The sequence below is a fragment of the Sinohyriopsis cumingii genome, unplaced genomic scaffold (genome assembly GCF_028554795.1).
Source record: "Sinohyriopsis cumingii isolate HCF-2022 unplaced genomic scaffold, ASM2855479v2 utg001339l, whole genome shotgun sequence".
Taxonomy (NCBI): domain Eukaryota; kingdom Metazoa; phylum Mollusca; class Bivalvia; order Unionida; family Unionidae; genus Sinohyriopsis; species Sinohyriopsis cumingii.
The window spans coordinates 1177391-1191124 of record NW_028315985.1 but is presented as its reverse complement, the minus strand read 5'-3'; the positions used below and the strand labels follow the sequence as shown (position 1 = coordinate 1191124).

The 13734-nt window shown below is 34.1% G+C and overlaps 1 protein-coding gene across 2 annotated transcripts in view; it reads right to left on the bottom strand.

Moving 5' to 3' along the window:
- The window catches only part of LOC149772622 (uncharacterized), an 18245-nt gene extending 4511 nt beyond the window's left edge, over positions 1–13734 (bottom strand). Inside the window, exons 1-6 of one of the 2 annotated variants that reach the window (XM_089947557.1) lie at positions 13600–13717; positions 9581–9688; positions 7689–8471; positions 6720–6796; positions 5082–5127; positions 616–879 (exon numbers count right to left, since the gene is read on the bottom strand). In XM_089947557.1, coding sequence (XP_089803683.1) covers positions 616–879; positions 5082–5127; positions 6720–6796; positions 7689–8427 — 1126 coding nt within the window. In that variant the 5' untranslated portion in view covers positions 8428–8471; positions 9581–9688; positions 13600–13717. Of the gene's footprint in view, positions 1–615; positions 880–5081; positions 5128–6719; positions 6797–7688; positions 8472–9580; positions 9689–13599 lie in introns of both variants that reach the window. The other variant, XM_089947556.1, reaches the window with a different exon arrangement.

Genomic DNA, 13734 nt, shown 5'->3' with positions numbered 1-13734 from the left:
CCTCCACCAGTTATACTGGCCGCCATGTATAGCCTATCATGTGCTAAAAAATGGCGTTAAACCCTAGAACAAAAACAACAACAACAATATGACGATATACGGTACATTGTGCTTGTTGTATGATGATAAATTAGTCATCATTTGCCTCCATTCTGCTTTTCTCTGGCAAAATGTCATGGAATAAAGTTATGCAATTACACTTCAAAGCAATTAAATATAACAGTGTGTAATCGTCGTATCTGATGCACAATACCCTAATGAAAACTTCCAATACATATAAAGTGATAAATAGTTATAACAAACGTTTCAGTATAGTGAAGAAATCAATACACAAGTAATGTGTAGCGTTGGCACGAGAGCTATTAAGCAGGTGGATATAGATGTATAAATTAGATCAATTTAAAATCAATTAAAAGCTTGTCGAGCACATTTAAACAATGTCTCTATAATACATTAGTGCATGTATTGTTTTTAAGATATCTAATTCTTAATGTTGCACTTAAAGTTTTAGTTTGTGTTCATTGTATAATCTCGTATGGTATAAACGTGAATAAGTGCATCCAACATCAATCTTTTTGTTATTATTGATCCTGTACTAAAAGATCAACAACAAACCTGTCTTCAATTTTCTTGTCCACTCTCCTGTGGCATGGTCTATTTGACAGCACCTGCTATGCACCTCAATCCCCTCTGTTGATACAGTCTCGTGTTCTTTGACTTGAAATCCAAGCAAGCGTTGGGTGAGAGAAGTTTTTCCCACACCTTGATTCCCTACAATCATCACTCTAATGTTGTAGACCTTTTCCTTTCCAGTTGCAAGTACTTCTCTGTATAGCTTTTGAAACCTGTCATCCATATTGAGTATTTCAGGAGGCAACACTGTTAGCAGGAAAATGAAATCGTTGTTACATTAGGCTCATCTCTAGGATATACGAATAATGATGAACTTTAAGAGAGCTTAATAATAATAATAATACTGATAATAATAATAATAATAATAATACGTTGTACAGCGAAAATTGTTAGACGCTTTAAACACTTTAAATATTGGAGAGGACATAAAAACACATGCAACGACACAATCAAAAACTCCATGTAACATGCAATTACAAAAACCAACGTGTTCGCAGTAATTAATGATGCATACATTATCAATAGTTTATGTCTTTTCTTGTAGTTGAACAGATGATTTGTAAGATCCCTCTTGAATGAGATAATATGGACCGTGTGGCTTTAATCAATGGACACTATATCGTCACACGTAGATGGAGCTTGGTACGCTAATAAATGTGGTTTGCATGATGTTCTTGAACAATGATAATACGAGGGTCGGATTAGGAGTGTACATTTGTAGACATGGTGAGGCCAGATAGGTGTATTGAACTGGAACCAATGAAATGTACGATAGTGAATAGATTTTGTGTTTGATTCTGGATTATTTGGGTAGCCAATGGAGGATAAAGATCAAGGGGAGATGCACTTACTTATTTGAAATCTGAGGAGAATCCTAGCAGATGTGTTTGAATCCTTTTGGAGTTTATGTAGTAGGTACTAAGATAAACGAGGTAAACCGCAGTATTCCAGTCTTAAAACTAATAAGGAAAACACAAGCGTGTCCATGACATCAGCTGAGTCATCTCAGCTCCAGATATAAAACATAGAAGGTGTTCATATTAGTATAATGAGAGTTTGCTGTTGAGAGTTATACCCACGATCCATACTGGCGATTTTAACGTCATGTTATTTGAATCAAAGAGTATACACGAGAAAATCGTTGTGTATTGATCAGGATGGTTTCAGTTTTATCATCATTTATCTGCAGCTTGTTACATGTCATCCAAGACTACACTGGGGATGAAACTCTCTACGCTTTGGATGGTTGATTCATCTTCACTTGGGCAGTTATTTGTGCCATCTATATACAATGCAGGAGTCACATGATGCAATCGATTGTACTTGAAAGAGACTGAGTGAAATGAACGAATCGTACTGTTTCGAGAATAGCTAGTTGTGGAAAATCAAATCATATAATAACTGTGATGCAATGTTTTCCATTTACGGACACAATTTGTGGCATGTTGCCTGAGTAACACATGAACGATAACAAGGCTGTAAAGTGAATAACAATTACATGATGGAGATATCAAAGAAAATTGTAATGGTCTAATGTGGCAAATGCCACATATAAGTCATTAACTGAGGGTGAGAAATACAATATTTATCAAATATCTAAATTAGACAGACGTAGGTAAACGAATATACGGAGTTTCAGTAATATTACGAAGGCGTTATTTGGACTGTACATTACGGAAAAAATACTTTTTAATCCAGGTGATAGACAGGTTGGGATAGAGCAACATTTCCTACGATGTTTGTCTTGTATCGGGTGTTAGAAACAGGCAGTAAATTTTTAAATCGTTAGGGCGACGTGGGTAATAAAGGCAATGTTGAATCTGAGCCCTCAAGAAGCAGTGATGTCGGAATCGGAACAACCTCATATATTTTGGGGGCGCTCTTCCTCACAGTCGCAAGGTACATATAAACATATTCATGAACCGTTGATGGTTGCATTTGATGTTCTTTATCACACTTGTATCTCGAGGATGAGCTAGCTGATGAAGTTGTGTTGTCATGCTTATCGATATTCGACAGTGCATCCTCACGGATGAAGTTTGGGTTTAGTATGTTGACCAGAGAGAAGGTCTTTAGAAATTGTAAACATTTATTCTTTAATATTAGCTTGTTCCTAATTTCGACGAACTCTTTGCAGCAGGAACGTTCTGTGATTTTAGTAATTTATGAGAGCTGTACATTCTCCTTAGCGGCTTCATATATCTGCTTGTCAATAGTGATTTTAGTGTAACGCAAAAAGCTAAAAGCTCTTAGCTTTTCAATGTTCTCTTTTAGGAATTGGTAATCTACACTAGGTAGCTGGCCATATTTCGCAAGCAAAAGAATCATTCATTAATCAAATATTGGTGTAGTATTAACACAATTTATGTTTCCTTGGATGTCACGCATTAGTTGAGTAATATTTATTAGAAGAATATTTCTTTTTGTAGCAAATCGATTGAAGGTTATACACTGATAAACAATTGATGTGGTTTGGTAATATGATATATATATATGTGGTTTGATTTCTCGATCATAACTCATTTAATTATTTAAAGCAGTCTTTCATTGTAAGGAGTGGTGCAAACGATATAAACATGTAGGTTATCTGTTAAACTGTTTTCGGACACCATTGATTTTGCTGAATATCCGGCCCGCTTCTCCTGTTCGAATATGCATAACTGGCTATCAGAGAAAAGGATCCAAAAGTTTAGATCATGTACAAATATATTTAGCAATGCTTGTCGGGTGGCCCTTGTGGAAGATAGTCTATATTTGCCATATCAAGATTTACATAATATGTTTTAGCAACACGCGCATATCGGTTCTCTTAGAAACAGGTCGTATATATGTCGTGCACTGTCGCATATTTGTTCGTTGGGGTGTGTGGTATCCTATCGTTCGAGTAGTTTGGTAGTAAAAACATGTTTTAATTGTCATATATGTGGTTTAAGTCATTGGCAAATTATTTTGGTACTGGTTGTTTTGGCTGACGATGGTTTTGTTGTTCGGATGGTAGCATCATCGATATTGTTTTTAGCTATTGTTTTCGGTTGACCTGGCATAGTTCTTTGTGTGCATTCTGATTGGTAGCATTATTGCTCCTCTACACATTCTTTTGTTTGGCGATGTGTAGGGACAGTCGTTGAAAAAGTAATTAAAATCTTAAACATTTAAGCGGGTCAATTTAATTGTGCCTATTTAAAAATCTTCACTCCATTTCTGCATGAGACAAAATATAATTCAGAAGGGACTCCGTTCTAATAAACACAAATGATTCATTACTGTGCATAACTTCTGAACAAGAAATTTTGTTTAACTGATGAACGTACCCAAATAATGTCAAACCTCGTGTAAATCGCCTCAGTATTTTGGGGTCTTTATATTCTGCAATAGTCTTTAGTAATTTCATCTGGTGCTTGCAGTACTTCACGTTGATCCTGTCGTTCATCATTTCGTAAAATGTGTAATGCTGACTAAAACAATTTTTATTCTAGTTTAATATCGATACTATGAACATGATTTGCTCTTGAATATCGTCATTGCTTCAAAAGTAGTATCTCACATCATCATCAGATTTATTTGTGCAACTCCCTCTTGACATTTCGGACATTTCTGGTGTAGTAGATGTGTCACTATGCGTCAGAGAATTCATTTTTATCTTGCATATTATTATATCATTTTGCTATTTTTTCCTGCGCATAAGCTTGATCACGGCAATTTTTTAATGTTCATTATAAAATAATTTTTATAGAACATTAAGCTATACCATAATGAGTAGGCACAGTGTGATGAAATACATTATTCATTGCTTTCTGTGCCGTAAATTATCGAACAATAATATAGGCCTAACTTAAAACTTCATTTTCGCAGATCAATACTCCACATACTGCACATAATACTTGGATCGCTTGCTGTAATGAACACATGTCATGAGGGATCGAGACTGTAACCCACACCATAAATAAAATTATGAAACCTAGATAAAGACACTACTGGTTAAAACGTTCGGTCATGAAGTTCTTGACGATGAATTCCGCTTCCACGGAAGTTGCATGGAAACGACTTGATGGAGTAACCTGGAGGCACTAGATCCGCACACTTTAGCTCATTGCACGAGCATCGTTCTTAACTACTTCCTAAGCAGGCAGTTACAAGACTAACCATTCTCAATATATCATATTTCAATTTAATAAATCACATTTGGATTATTTTTACTTCCGTTTATCTATAGCAAAATCATGATCGCATATGATACACTATTTAATGCCGAAAGTTTGTGTATTATTTTCTTTTTTCTTCACCGATATTTTAATTTTGAAAAACCAATATTTTTTGGATATAAGATAAAAATGAGGCGTCAAAATGAAAGTCCGTCTAACATACCGTAATTCATAATTGTCTATAGCAAATTCACGATTGTCTATAGCATGGGTAAATCGTACTTCAAACTTCAATTGTAAAATTACCTTCTTCAGTTTCAAAACCTTTTCTATATATCAGCTCTTCCGTCTCCTACAAGTGAACATGGAAAACATAAAAGCGAAACCGATATAAAGATCCCTTACTAGCCACTGGCTGGTGATGCATTAAAGATTCGATCAAGTTCTATTAGGATCCTGGTCTTTTTCCATTTTACATAATTGCTTAATTCTATACATTGAAATTTATTCAATTTCTATAACAATTTTACAATTCCATTCAAATTATTTTAGCAAGTGAAGCATGGATTTGGAATATTGAAACAACTTTGTTAAGTCTTCTTAATTGCATCAAAAGATTGTTATAGTCTTTTATTGAGTAAAGTACTAGTTTAAAGAGTAAAGCGATTTGCATATTTCAACAAGTCATATTTTGTCATACAATACAAAAAGAAAATTTGAAAAGATCTTATAGTATTGCGAATTAAATCCGAAATAGCCCTAGCAGCTTTACAACAAAATAGTGGTGATCCAAATGAATTCCATTTTTGAAGAGGGTGATGTGCCAATAATCTCAAAATGCCAACATTCTTAATATATTACAACAACAGCATCAATAATGCTTGAATGAATTCACTATAATTCGAAAATAGTGCTTGTGTCCGAAATCTATGAGCACTCTGTAGTTCCAATGGATGATTTAAATGAAATTAATTCTTAAAAAGGAACACAATTACACGTTATGCCATTGAAACTGATGATGAGATACATAATGTAATTATCACGTTTAAACCATATATGTAAATTCTAAAAGCAAGTATGAATTCAAAATAGATTGATATTCTATTAAAATATACTGGACCATAAACTCAACATTTGTAAACATGTTGAAATCAGATTCATAATGTTCTTAATATATATTCTAATATCATAGAGAAATATTAGTTGTGCAATACAATTCTTCCAAAATAATAAAAGATTGTCCAGGTAGGTCATTAACTCAAATACTGACCAAGGTCATCCACAAAATATAAATCCTCATGACATATAATGATAACGAAAATGAAGCTAACAATACAAAAACAATATATACATAACAGGTATTGCATATTCCAAATACATTGTTTATGTAAATGCATTTACCAATCATATCTGTTGTTGTTAAACTTCGTACGTTTTCAAACAAACGAATTAAATGAAAGATCATCAGTGTCTCAGTGAGTGTTCCCTTCAGCTTTAATTCTTCACTCACGTCAATATTACAATCTAATTCCATCCTCTCAACATCAATGTTTCATTTTACTCAACAATGCGTGATCAAAAATACAATTTGGTATCATAAGTTGTTTCAGTATTCGGAATCTCTGTATCCGAGTTTGCTGGAATAAAAGATGATGCTGAAGAACGTTAACTTTGGCACTCCAACCAAATTATGCATTTTAGCATATCCTCTTATTTGGTCACGCATATTAGTTTTACATTTGTTGTATATGTCTTCGTTATATTTTAGAAGAGTCTTTGATCTGATGGGTAGAAATGATTGAAATGCATTAAAGTTGTGTCATCGGTCGGTATCACATAGAAAACGGTATGTATATTGGTGCGGATCGTATTGGAGATGATTGTTATATAACGAAGTTGAAGTACATGCGATACATTCATTAGATATGGAATAAATATACTTACAGTTCCTTGCTTTATCGCTGTAGATACCTTTTCAACTACAGCTCGTTTTCTTTCATCTTGGAGTGCTTCGTAATCTCCTACAAAAATAACATCTATCGCAGTTTTAGCAATATCATGAATACATGCTACTATAATTGAGTATAATTAAAATATTTACTAACTGAAGACTTAAGCAAATTACAGATTGAGAAAAAATCTATCAAATTTCCTCATCTTACTCCTGTACGGTTTTGTGAAACATGACCCTGTATATCACTATATGAATGTTCTATGCGCTATTGCTGAATGCTTTTGACAGGATCACCATCAGTGTTTGCATAGAAGCATAAATCATGAAGGTATTTTGTACAAAATACAGGTGTGATTTTGCAATATCAAGACACGTACCTTACAATGGTGATCTTTCAGTGTATTGTATTAGCTCGATGTATATAATACGTAATTGGTATTCTAGCACAAAAATAAATGCATGTAACAAAATCAATTCTTCAGTACATTGACAGTTGTTATACATTGATTTATATTGACCAGGTTCATGAGTAAAATGGATGGAATGTTGTGTCATATGATATTTATAATGAAAGCGCTGCCTAGTAGACAATATATGATCGTCCTACTTTTGGGTGACTCATTGTAAGCTACTGACTGGTATAAGCCATGTGATAATAAAAAAGTGCACAAATACTTAACAATAAGGAATTAACGTAGTTATATATACATATGTACTAGTACTATAATAATACATATTAGTTTATGTATACGTTTCTTAAATCATTAATGGTGCATTCATATAAGACAATGTTGACGAACAGTTTAATCAGGAAAATGATTATAAATTATGATTTCCATTTTGATATAATTTTAACTTTTATTGTATATCCTTTAACGTTAGAATCCGTATTTAAAAAAAAAACTATAATTGTGAGGTATATATGTTGATGACAATAACATAAGAAATACAGTAACTACCTTGACGTGAATACTGTGGTTCATATTTAGTGATTAAATTACTCATCTTGCTTGTGACAAACAAAAGTCCATGGTCCCAGAATATGTCATAGGGATAACGTGGTATTTCCTCCCTGTATATATTCACTAGCTCACATCTGTCATTAAGATGATGAATACAAGGAGGATGGAAATTGCACACAAATAAAAATCCCTGCGGATCCACAGTTATACCAGTGGGAAAGTCCAATTCCTTATGTTTATATATAAATGCCTCTTTACTGGGAATCTGAATATCATATCCATATACACCAGTGTCTTCAGGAGAGTCAACACGACCAGCATCACACGAAATATAAATCATATTATCTTTCGCTGCCAGGTAACTCCTGTACCCTTTAAACATCTTGTTCATTTTTTCAACACGTCCATCTTTAATGGTCACGATACACCAGCACATCGTCCTGTTATGTGTCCTACCACAGACAGCAACATGATCCATGATCATCACAACACCATGACATTCATCAAATATTGTGTTTACATTTAATTTTCTGTGCCTTTTTATCAAACCTATGTCCTCCGTATATAGTACTAACATGATGTCTATTGTACCATTTGAGAGAGCCACACAAATTTCCGTGTCATTAATAAAACAGATACCACGGGGCCGTGACTCCAGTTTGTCTGTAACAGCCAGTAACTTCCCATCATGACGTCGGTAAAGATGGACATTATCCGCTTTGTAGTCTATTATCATTATCAAGTCTCCAGACACAGCAATACCATATGGATCAATGTCGGCTGTAGTATAAAGTATAATCAGTTCAACACACAACATATTACATAATATACATTAGTATTGTTACATTATTACATGAGGGATTTACTGCAGACAAAATAAAACGTACACTATTTTAGTTCTGCTCAAGATCTTGGTAAGATGAATAGTGCATAATTTAGTGACTTACCTTTTTCTTTGATTTTTGTACTACATTCTTTGAACCAAACCAGAGTCAACCTAACTAATGGTAACATGATTACTGAATCTGTGTGGAAACTATTGTTGCTTGTCTACCATTTTTAAAGAATAGTGTCATGTATATGTACAGTTCCAGTGTGTAACATTGCTACATTATAATTATTCCGTGAAGGCTACATACATACAACATGAGATAGTGATAATCAGATAAATATAGATAATGCATATGTGACTAAGGAGGTGTGGTTGATTTCACTTTTAGAGTAGTATTCCTCGTGTGACTGAGAATGTGTGATCGTGATATGTAATAATCTGAAGGCAAATGATGATAAGACCAACGCCAGTATGGTTCTAAACAACATGAATCGATCACTTAACGTTGGAGGCATTCCTTGTTTTGTGCAGGTTTTCATAATATGCGCATTTATTGGCAGTGGTAATTAACATTAGTGATTTCATCATGCATTTGCTGGTATGATGGAATGTGTTTCTATGTTTACATTTTCTTAGAAAATAAATCTATTAGACGTCTTCTCAGTCATTTACCCCCTTTGTTTTAACAATGTCAGCAAGATTCAATCGCATGTCGACACATTCATGATACGATGGACCCTCATTACCTGTCTTAAATAGCACATTCATCGCTCTTAATACTACATTATGCAATAGTCTTAACGAACTATGACAACATTCAGCTTTACATAGATGTAAACAAGCGAAAAACGAAAAGATGATTCTAAATAAGTTGTCGTAGAAACTATAGAGATATTCCAATTTGCAACATTTGTCCCTGTTTGTTAGCAACAATTTATAAAACTAAATTCAAAATCTTGTTATATCATCAACCTTGAAGTTTGTGCAAGCAATGTGCATTGCGACTTTCAACTCCAAAAATGTTGGGACTACCGGTAAAGCGCACAGAAATATTTACCTTGTTCAACAGGCAGGATATACGAACTTCCATCGGATCACATATGCGTCATATGCTATCTCAAGGAATCAGTACCTAACCCTCCAGATCTTTCTTACTAAGAGAAATCTACGAACGAGAAATGGAACCCAGCTAATGCATGGCACCTAATCCAACCTAACAACACCGTTATCTCCTACATTAGTACATGTTGATAAGTCCTTGCGTTTATTGCTTGACAAACACACAATTCCACAACAAGAATTCAAACGTGTTCTAAGTTGTATATTAAATGTCCGAGACCAGTCGCGCAACGCTGCGACAGAACCATATTAGGCTAAACTATTTGAATTTACAACAACCTCATTATTCATGAGCAGATTTATAAAGCTGCTAAGGAGAATCCCACATAGTTCATGAAGCACATTCAGCCTACCTAGTAGAGTACTAAAACTCACTGAATGATCCAGCAGCAGAGACCGCTTCATTATTATGAATAAGCTATTGTCATGTAATAGATGTAGACAAAATCTTACGACCGTCTCTTCAGTCAGGCTTTGTGACCTATTTGAAAATAATCCTTTGATGAAGAACTTTGTCAAGGCCATGGATAAAACGCAATCAGCTTTCAAGTACCTCCGTGGAAAACACCCAATGTTAAGTGAGGCTAAGATAAAGGATGTTGTCTTTGTTGGTCCTAAGATTCGTGAACATCGAGATGATGCATTTGACCGTACCCTGCGTGGCAAGGACACGACGGCATGGAAAACCAACAAGTTAGTGACAACATATTTGCTCGGAAACAACAAGATATACAACTACAGGGAGTTGGTGGAAAACCTCATCAAGGCATACCATAGGTTTTATCTAGATTTTCTCTGCCGAAACGCGGAGCAGTGAGCGACAAGCCCGGAGACCGCTTTCACCAGGACATTGCAACAATGTAAACAAGCTATCGGGGCAGACGGAGCCTATCAGTGCTTGCAGACTATTGCTGGACAGTGACAAAAGATGCTCTATTTAATGAATAGAAGAGACGAGCCAAGAAGGGCCGAAAGGCACTGAATAAAGACTAACCTTTGTACTTTTATATGCACAATAGATGTTTGCCTTTTGTGTCACAATAGTTTTTATTTATATACCTTTTGGCTGTTTTTAAAGTGTTACATAAACAGGACAGGTGAAATATTATCATGTAAAGCAACCGTAAACAAATGAAAAGATCAGAGTTTACAAGTAATGATTAAAACTCTACTATCTATTATATATATATATATATATATATATATATATATATATATATATATATATATATATAGACGTAACATGTAAAAACTTAAACATCTTAAAATCAGTAACAGATTAATTGTCATATTTGAATTTAGCATATCAAACTCCGCATTAAATAACACAATTTAGCTCTGAAACAGACGACTCCTACAAAATCGTAGACCGGTGTAATCAGATTCTGAAACGAATCACTTGAAATATTCTATTATTCATGAACGAATCACTTGAAATATTCTCTGCTTGCAACATAAAAGCGACTTACTCTTAGCTTCACATGCTAGTCTATCAGAATGCAACTCATAATAATGAAACGCTATAATAAACTGTTCTGAAGAGTATATTGACCGAAAGACCAGATATGACACATGAATATAGAAGCTTTCCGAAACGTTTAAAACAATTTTTGTTTGCTTGTTTTGTAATGGTGTAAACCCTTCAAGGTCATCTGTTTATAAAAACGAAGTGTATGCTTATTTGTTTTCTGGCTTTAATACTAATATATCTTAAGTTGTTCCATTCGGATCAATGTGGGTGTGTGAGACAACCTTTTCACGAAGAAAATGACATACCTTAAAGAGGAAAATTTTCATAACATTGTCATCATAAACGTGCAAACTTTTGGTCATTAATAATCACTCTGAATGACATGGATGGCTACAGATTCTAATTTGCTCAAATATAATTTTTTCGAACATAATAATATGGGGTGGAAAGACTGCATCCTTCTAAGCCACGTTTTCTCTCTTTGTACGTTTTGATATGATGACGATGGTTGGGCACAGGAAGGACGAAGTAATTTTATGATGGGAATGTAGCTTCAAATAAAAATGTAACGGACTTTGGTTGTTTTTAAACCAAATATTCGTAAATATAAAGTTCGCTCAAGACTTTCACGCTGCTTATTGCATGCAAATTTCAGTATTTTAGCGAATATAAATAGATATATACGGACTCTAAAAGAACGAGATATGTTCAAAATAAGGTCACATGGATTGAAGTACAATGTGGTAATGAATCTTGGATAGCGGAATTCCAGACTATGTGCAATTTGTATACAATAGTAAATACAAATCATTGATGGAGCAAAGATTATTCAATAATATTATTTCTATGTTCAACCAAAAACCTCTGTCTTGATAACTCGCGAACAGCGTTTGAGAGCATCCATAGTACACAACTTACCGATGGACCTATACTAAATCTAAGGAAGAGGGGTTTCAGGTTATATTATTGAATTATCGATTGATAATCGAATTTTAATTAACTGTGAGTCAAAAGCTCTATAACGATAAAGCTTTGCTTTTCTTCATACATTTCCTTTAAATCCATCATCGAACTCGGCCATATAGAGTTCACTACAAACATTTGATATCGCTCCTTTATTATGAACCTATTTACAATGCAAAGCTTTTCGTGCATCGAGTATACCTTTCGTTTGATCTCTTTGTCTTCAAAGGTCATATTTACAAATTTGTAGACATATTACTGATTAATATGTACTCTAATGACTTAAGTAATGCAATATTTGAAACAGCGCTTGTTTGTCAAACACAATGGATTGCTTCAATAACACAATAGTTATCACAAGAGGTTTTGCAGGTAAACCTTGCAGTTGCAACTATGGTGATATTCGTACCTTATTTAATTTGATAGCAAATATACACTTCACGTGATAGAATAACACAGCTTATTTAGGTTCTCAGCGAAGTGATTCGCGGTATCGATGTGACGGTCTATTATCTTTTTTCATGTATTTAAAGAAAAGATGCCAAGTCGTTGCCATTGTCAGCAGTCTTCTTTGGTATCAAAATCGGTAAACTCCCCAAGAAAAACACCCGATGTCTCCACTGCTAGTTACCTCGCAGTCGCAGTCGCTATCAATTTATTATTGTACATAATTATTGCCATCCACTAGATTACATGTTCTTGTATATGTGTTTTGTTTTTGTGCAATAGAACCAAATGTTTATGTGGACTCTCTCATTTCATAAAATATGCTTATATATATTTGTGGTAGTTATATTTGTATTTTGCTCTTCACCGGACGTGTTAGTCCTTTCCCAGTTTCCTTTATAATTTAAACTCTTTTTCTTTTTTCACGTTTGTGATTTGTTTTCCCTATTTGTATCTTCTACTGAAAGTGAATCGTGAAGAAATATGCTGTACGTATATTCAGACATGTTCATGTTATGATGCGATCATTTTCTTTTGTGCAAACTATATTTGATGAATTTTTATACAATGAATTGTTAAATGTTCCTAAGTGAACTGTAGCTGTATGCTGCTTTTGTGTATGACGCTTGCGTCATTTTTGAGAATCTCAAAACAGTATATATTATTGTGTTACGGATGGGAACTTTGCCTAATAGTACTTGCCTAATTGCCACTCGGAACATTGTTTTATCAAAAACAAACGGTCCGTTTGCGGCTTATATGTGTACTTTATGGATTTGTCGATGTATGTATATTTATCGATTTCTGTGTATTACTAAAACACGTGCCTTTAGGATACATATACATAAGTATTAAAATTATATGCATTCAGAGTATGAGAATATTGATTCACAGATTCCGTTAAGCGTGTCAGACATCAAAATAACAAAAGAGTTGAAGGATATTAAAAATCTAAACCCTTTTGAAACTAAATCATCTGGCTTAAAAGGTAGAACAATATCAAGCGGTAAATTTGTATCTACTGATTGGCTTTTAATAGCAAATACATTTGTATATATGACTTACTTATTACTTACCAGTTTCTAGTGTCAGTGTTCCAACATTGAGAATAGTGCAGCTTATTTGGTTACGTCCCTCTGTATCCATGATATCTCGGTAACACTTTGTTAATCAGGTTCAACAATTCCACGTGAAGTGAATTGTCAACTTCA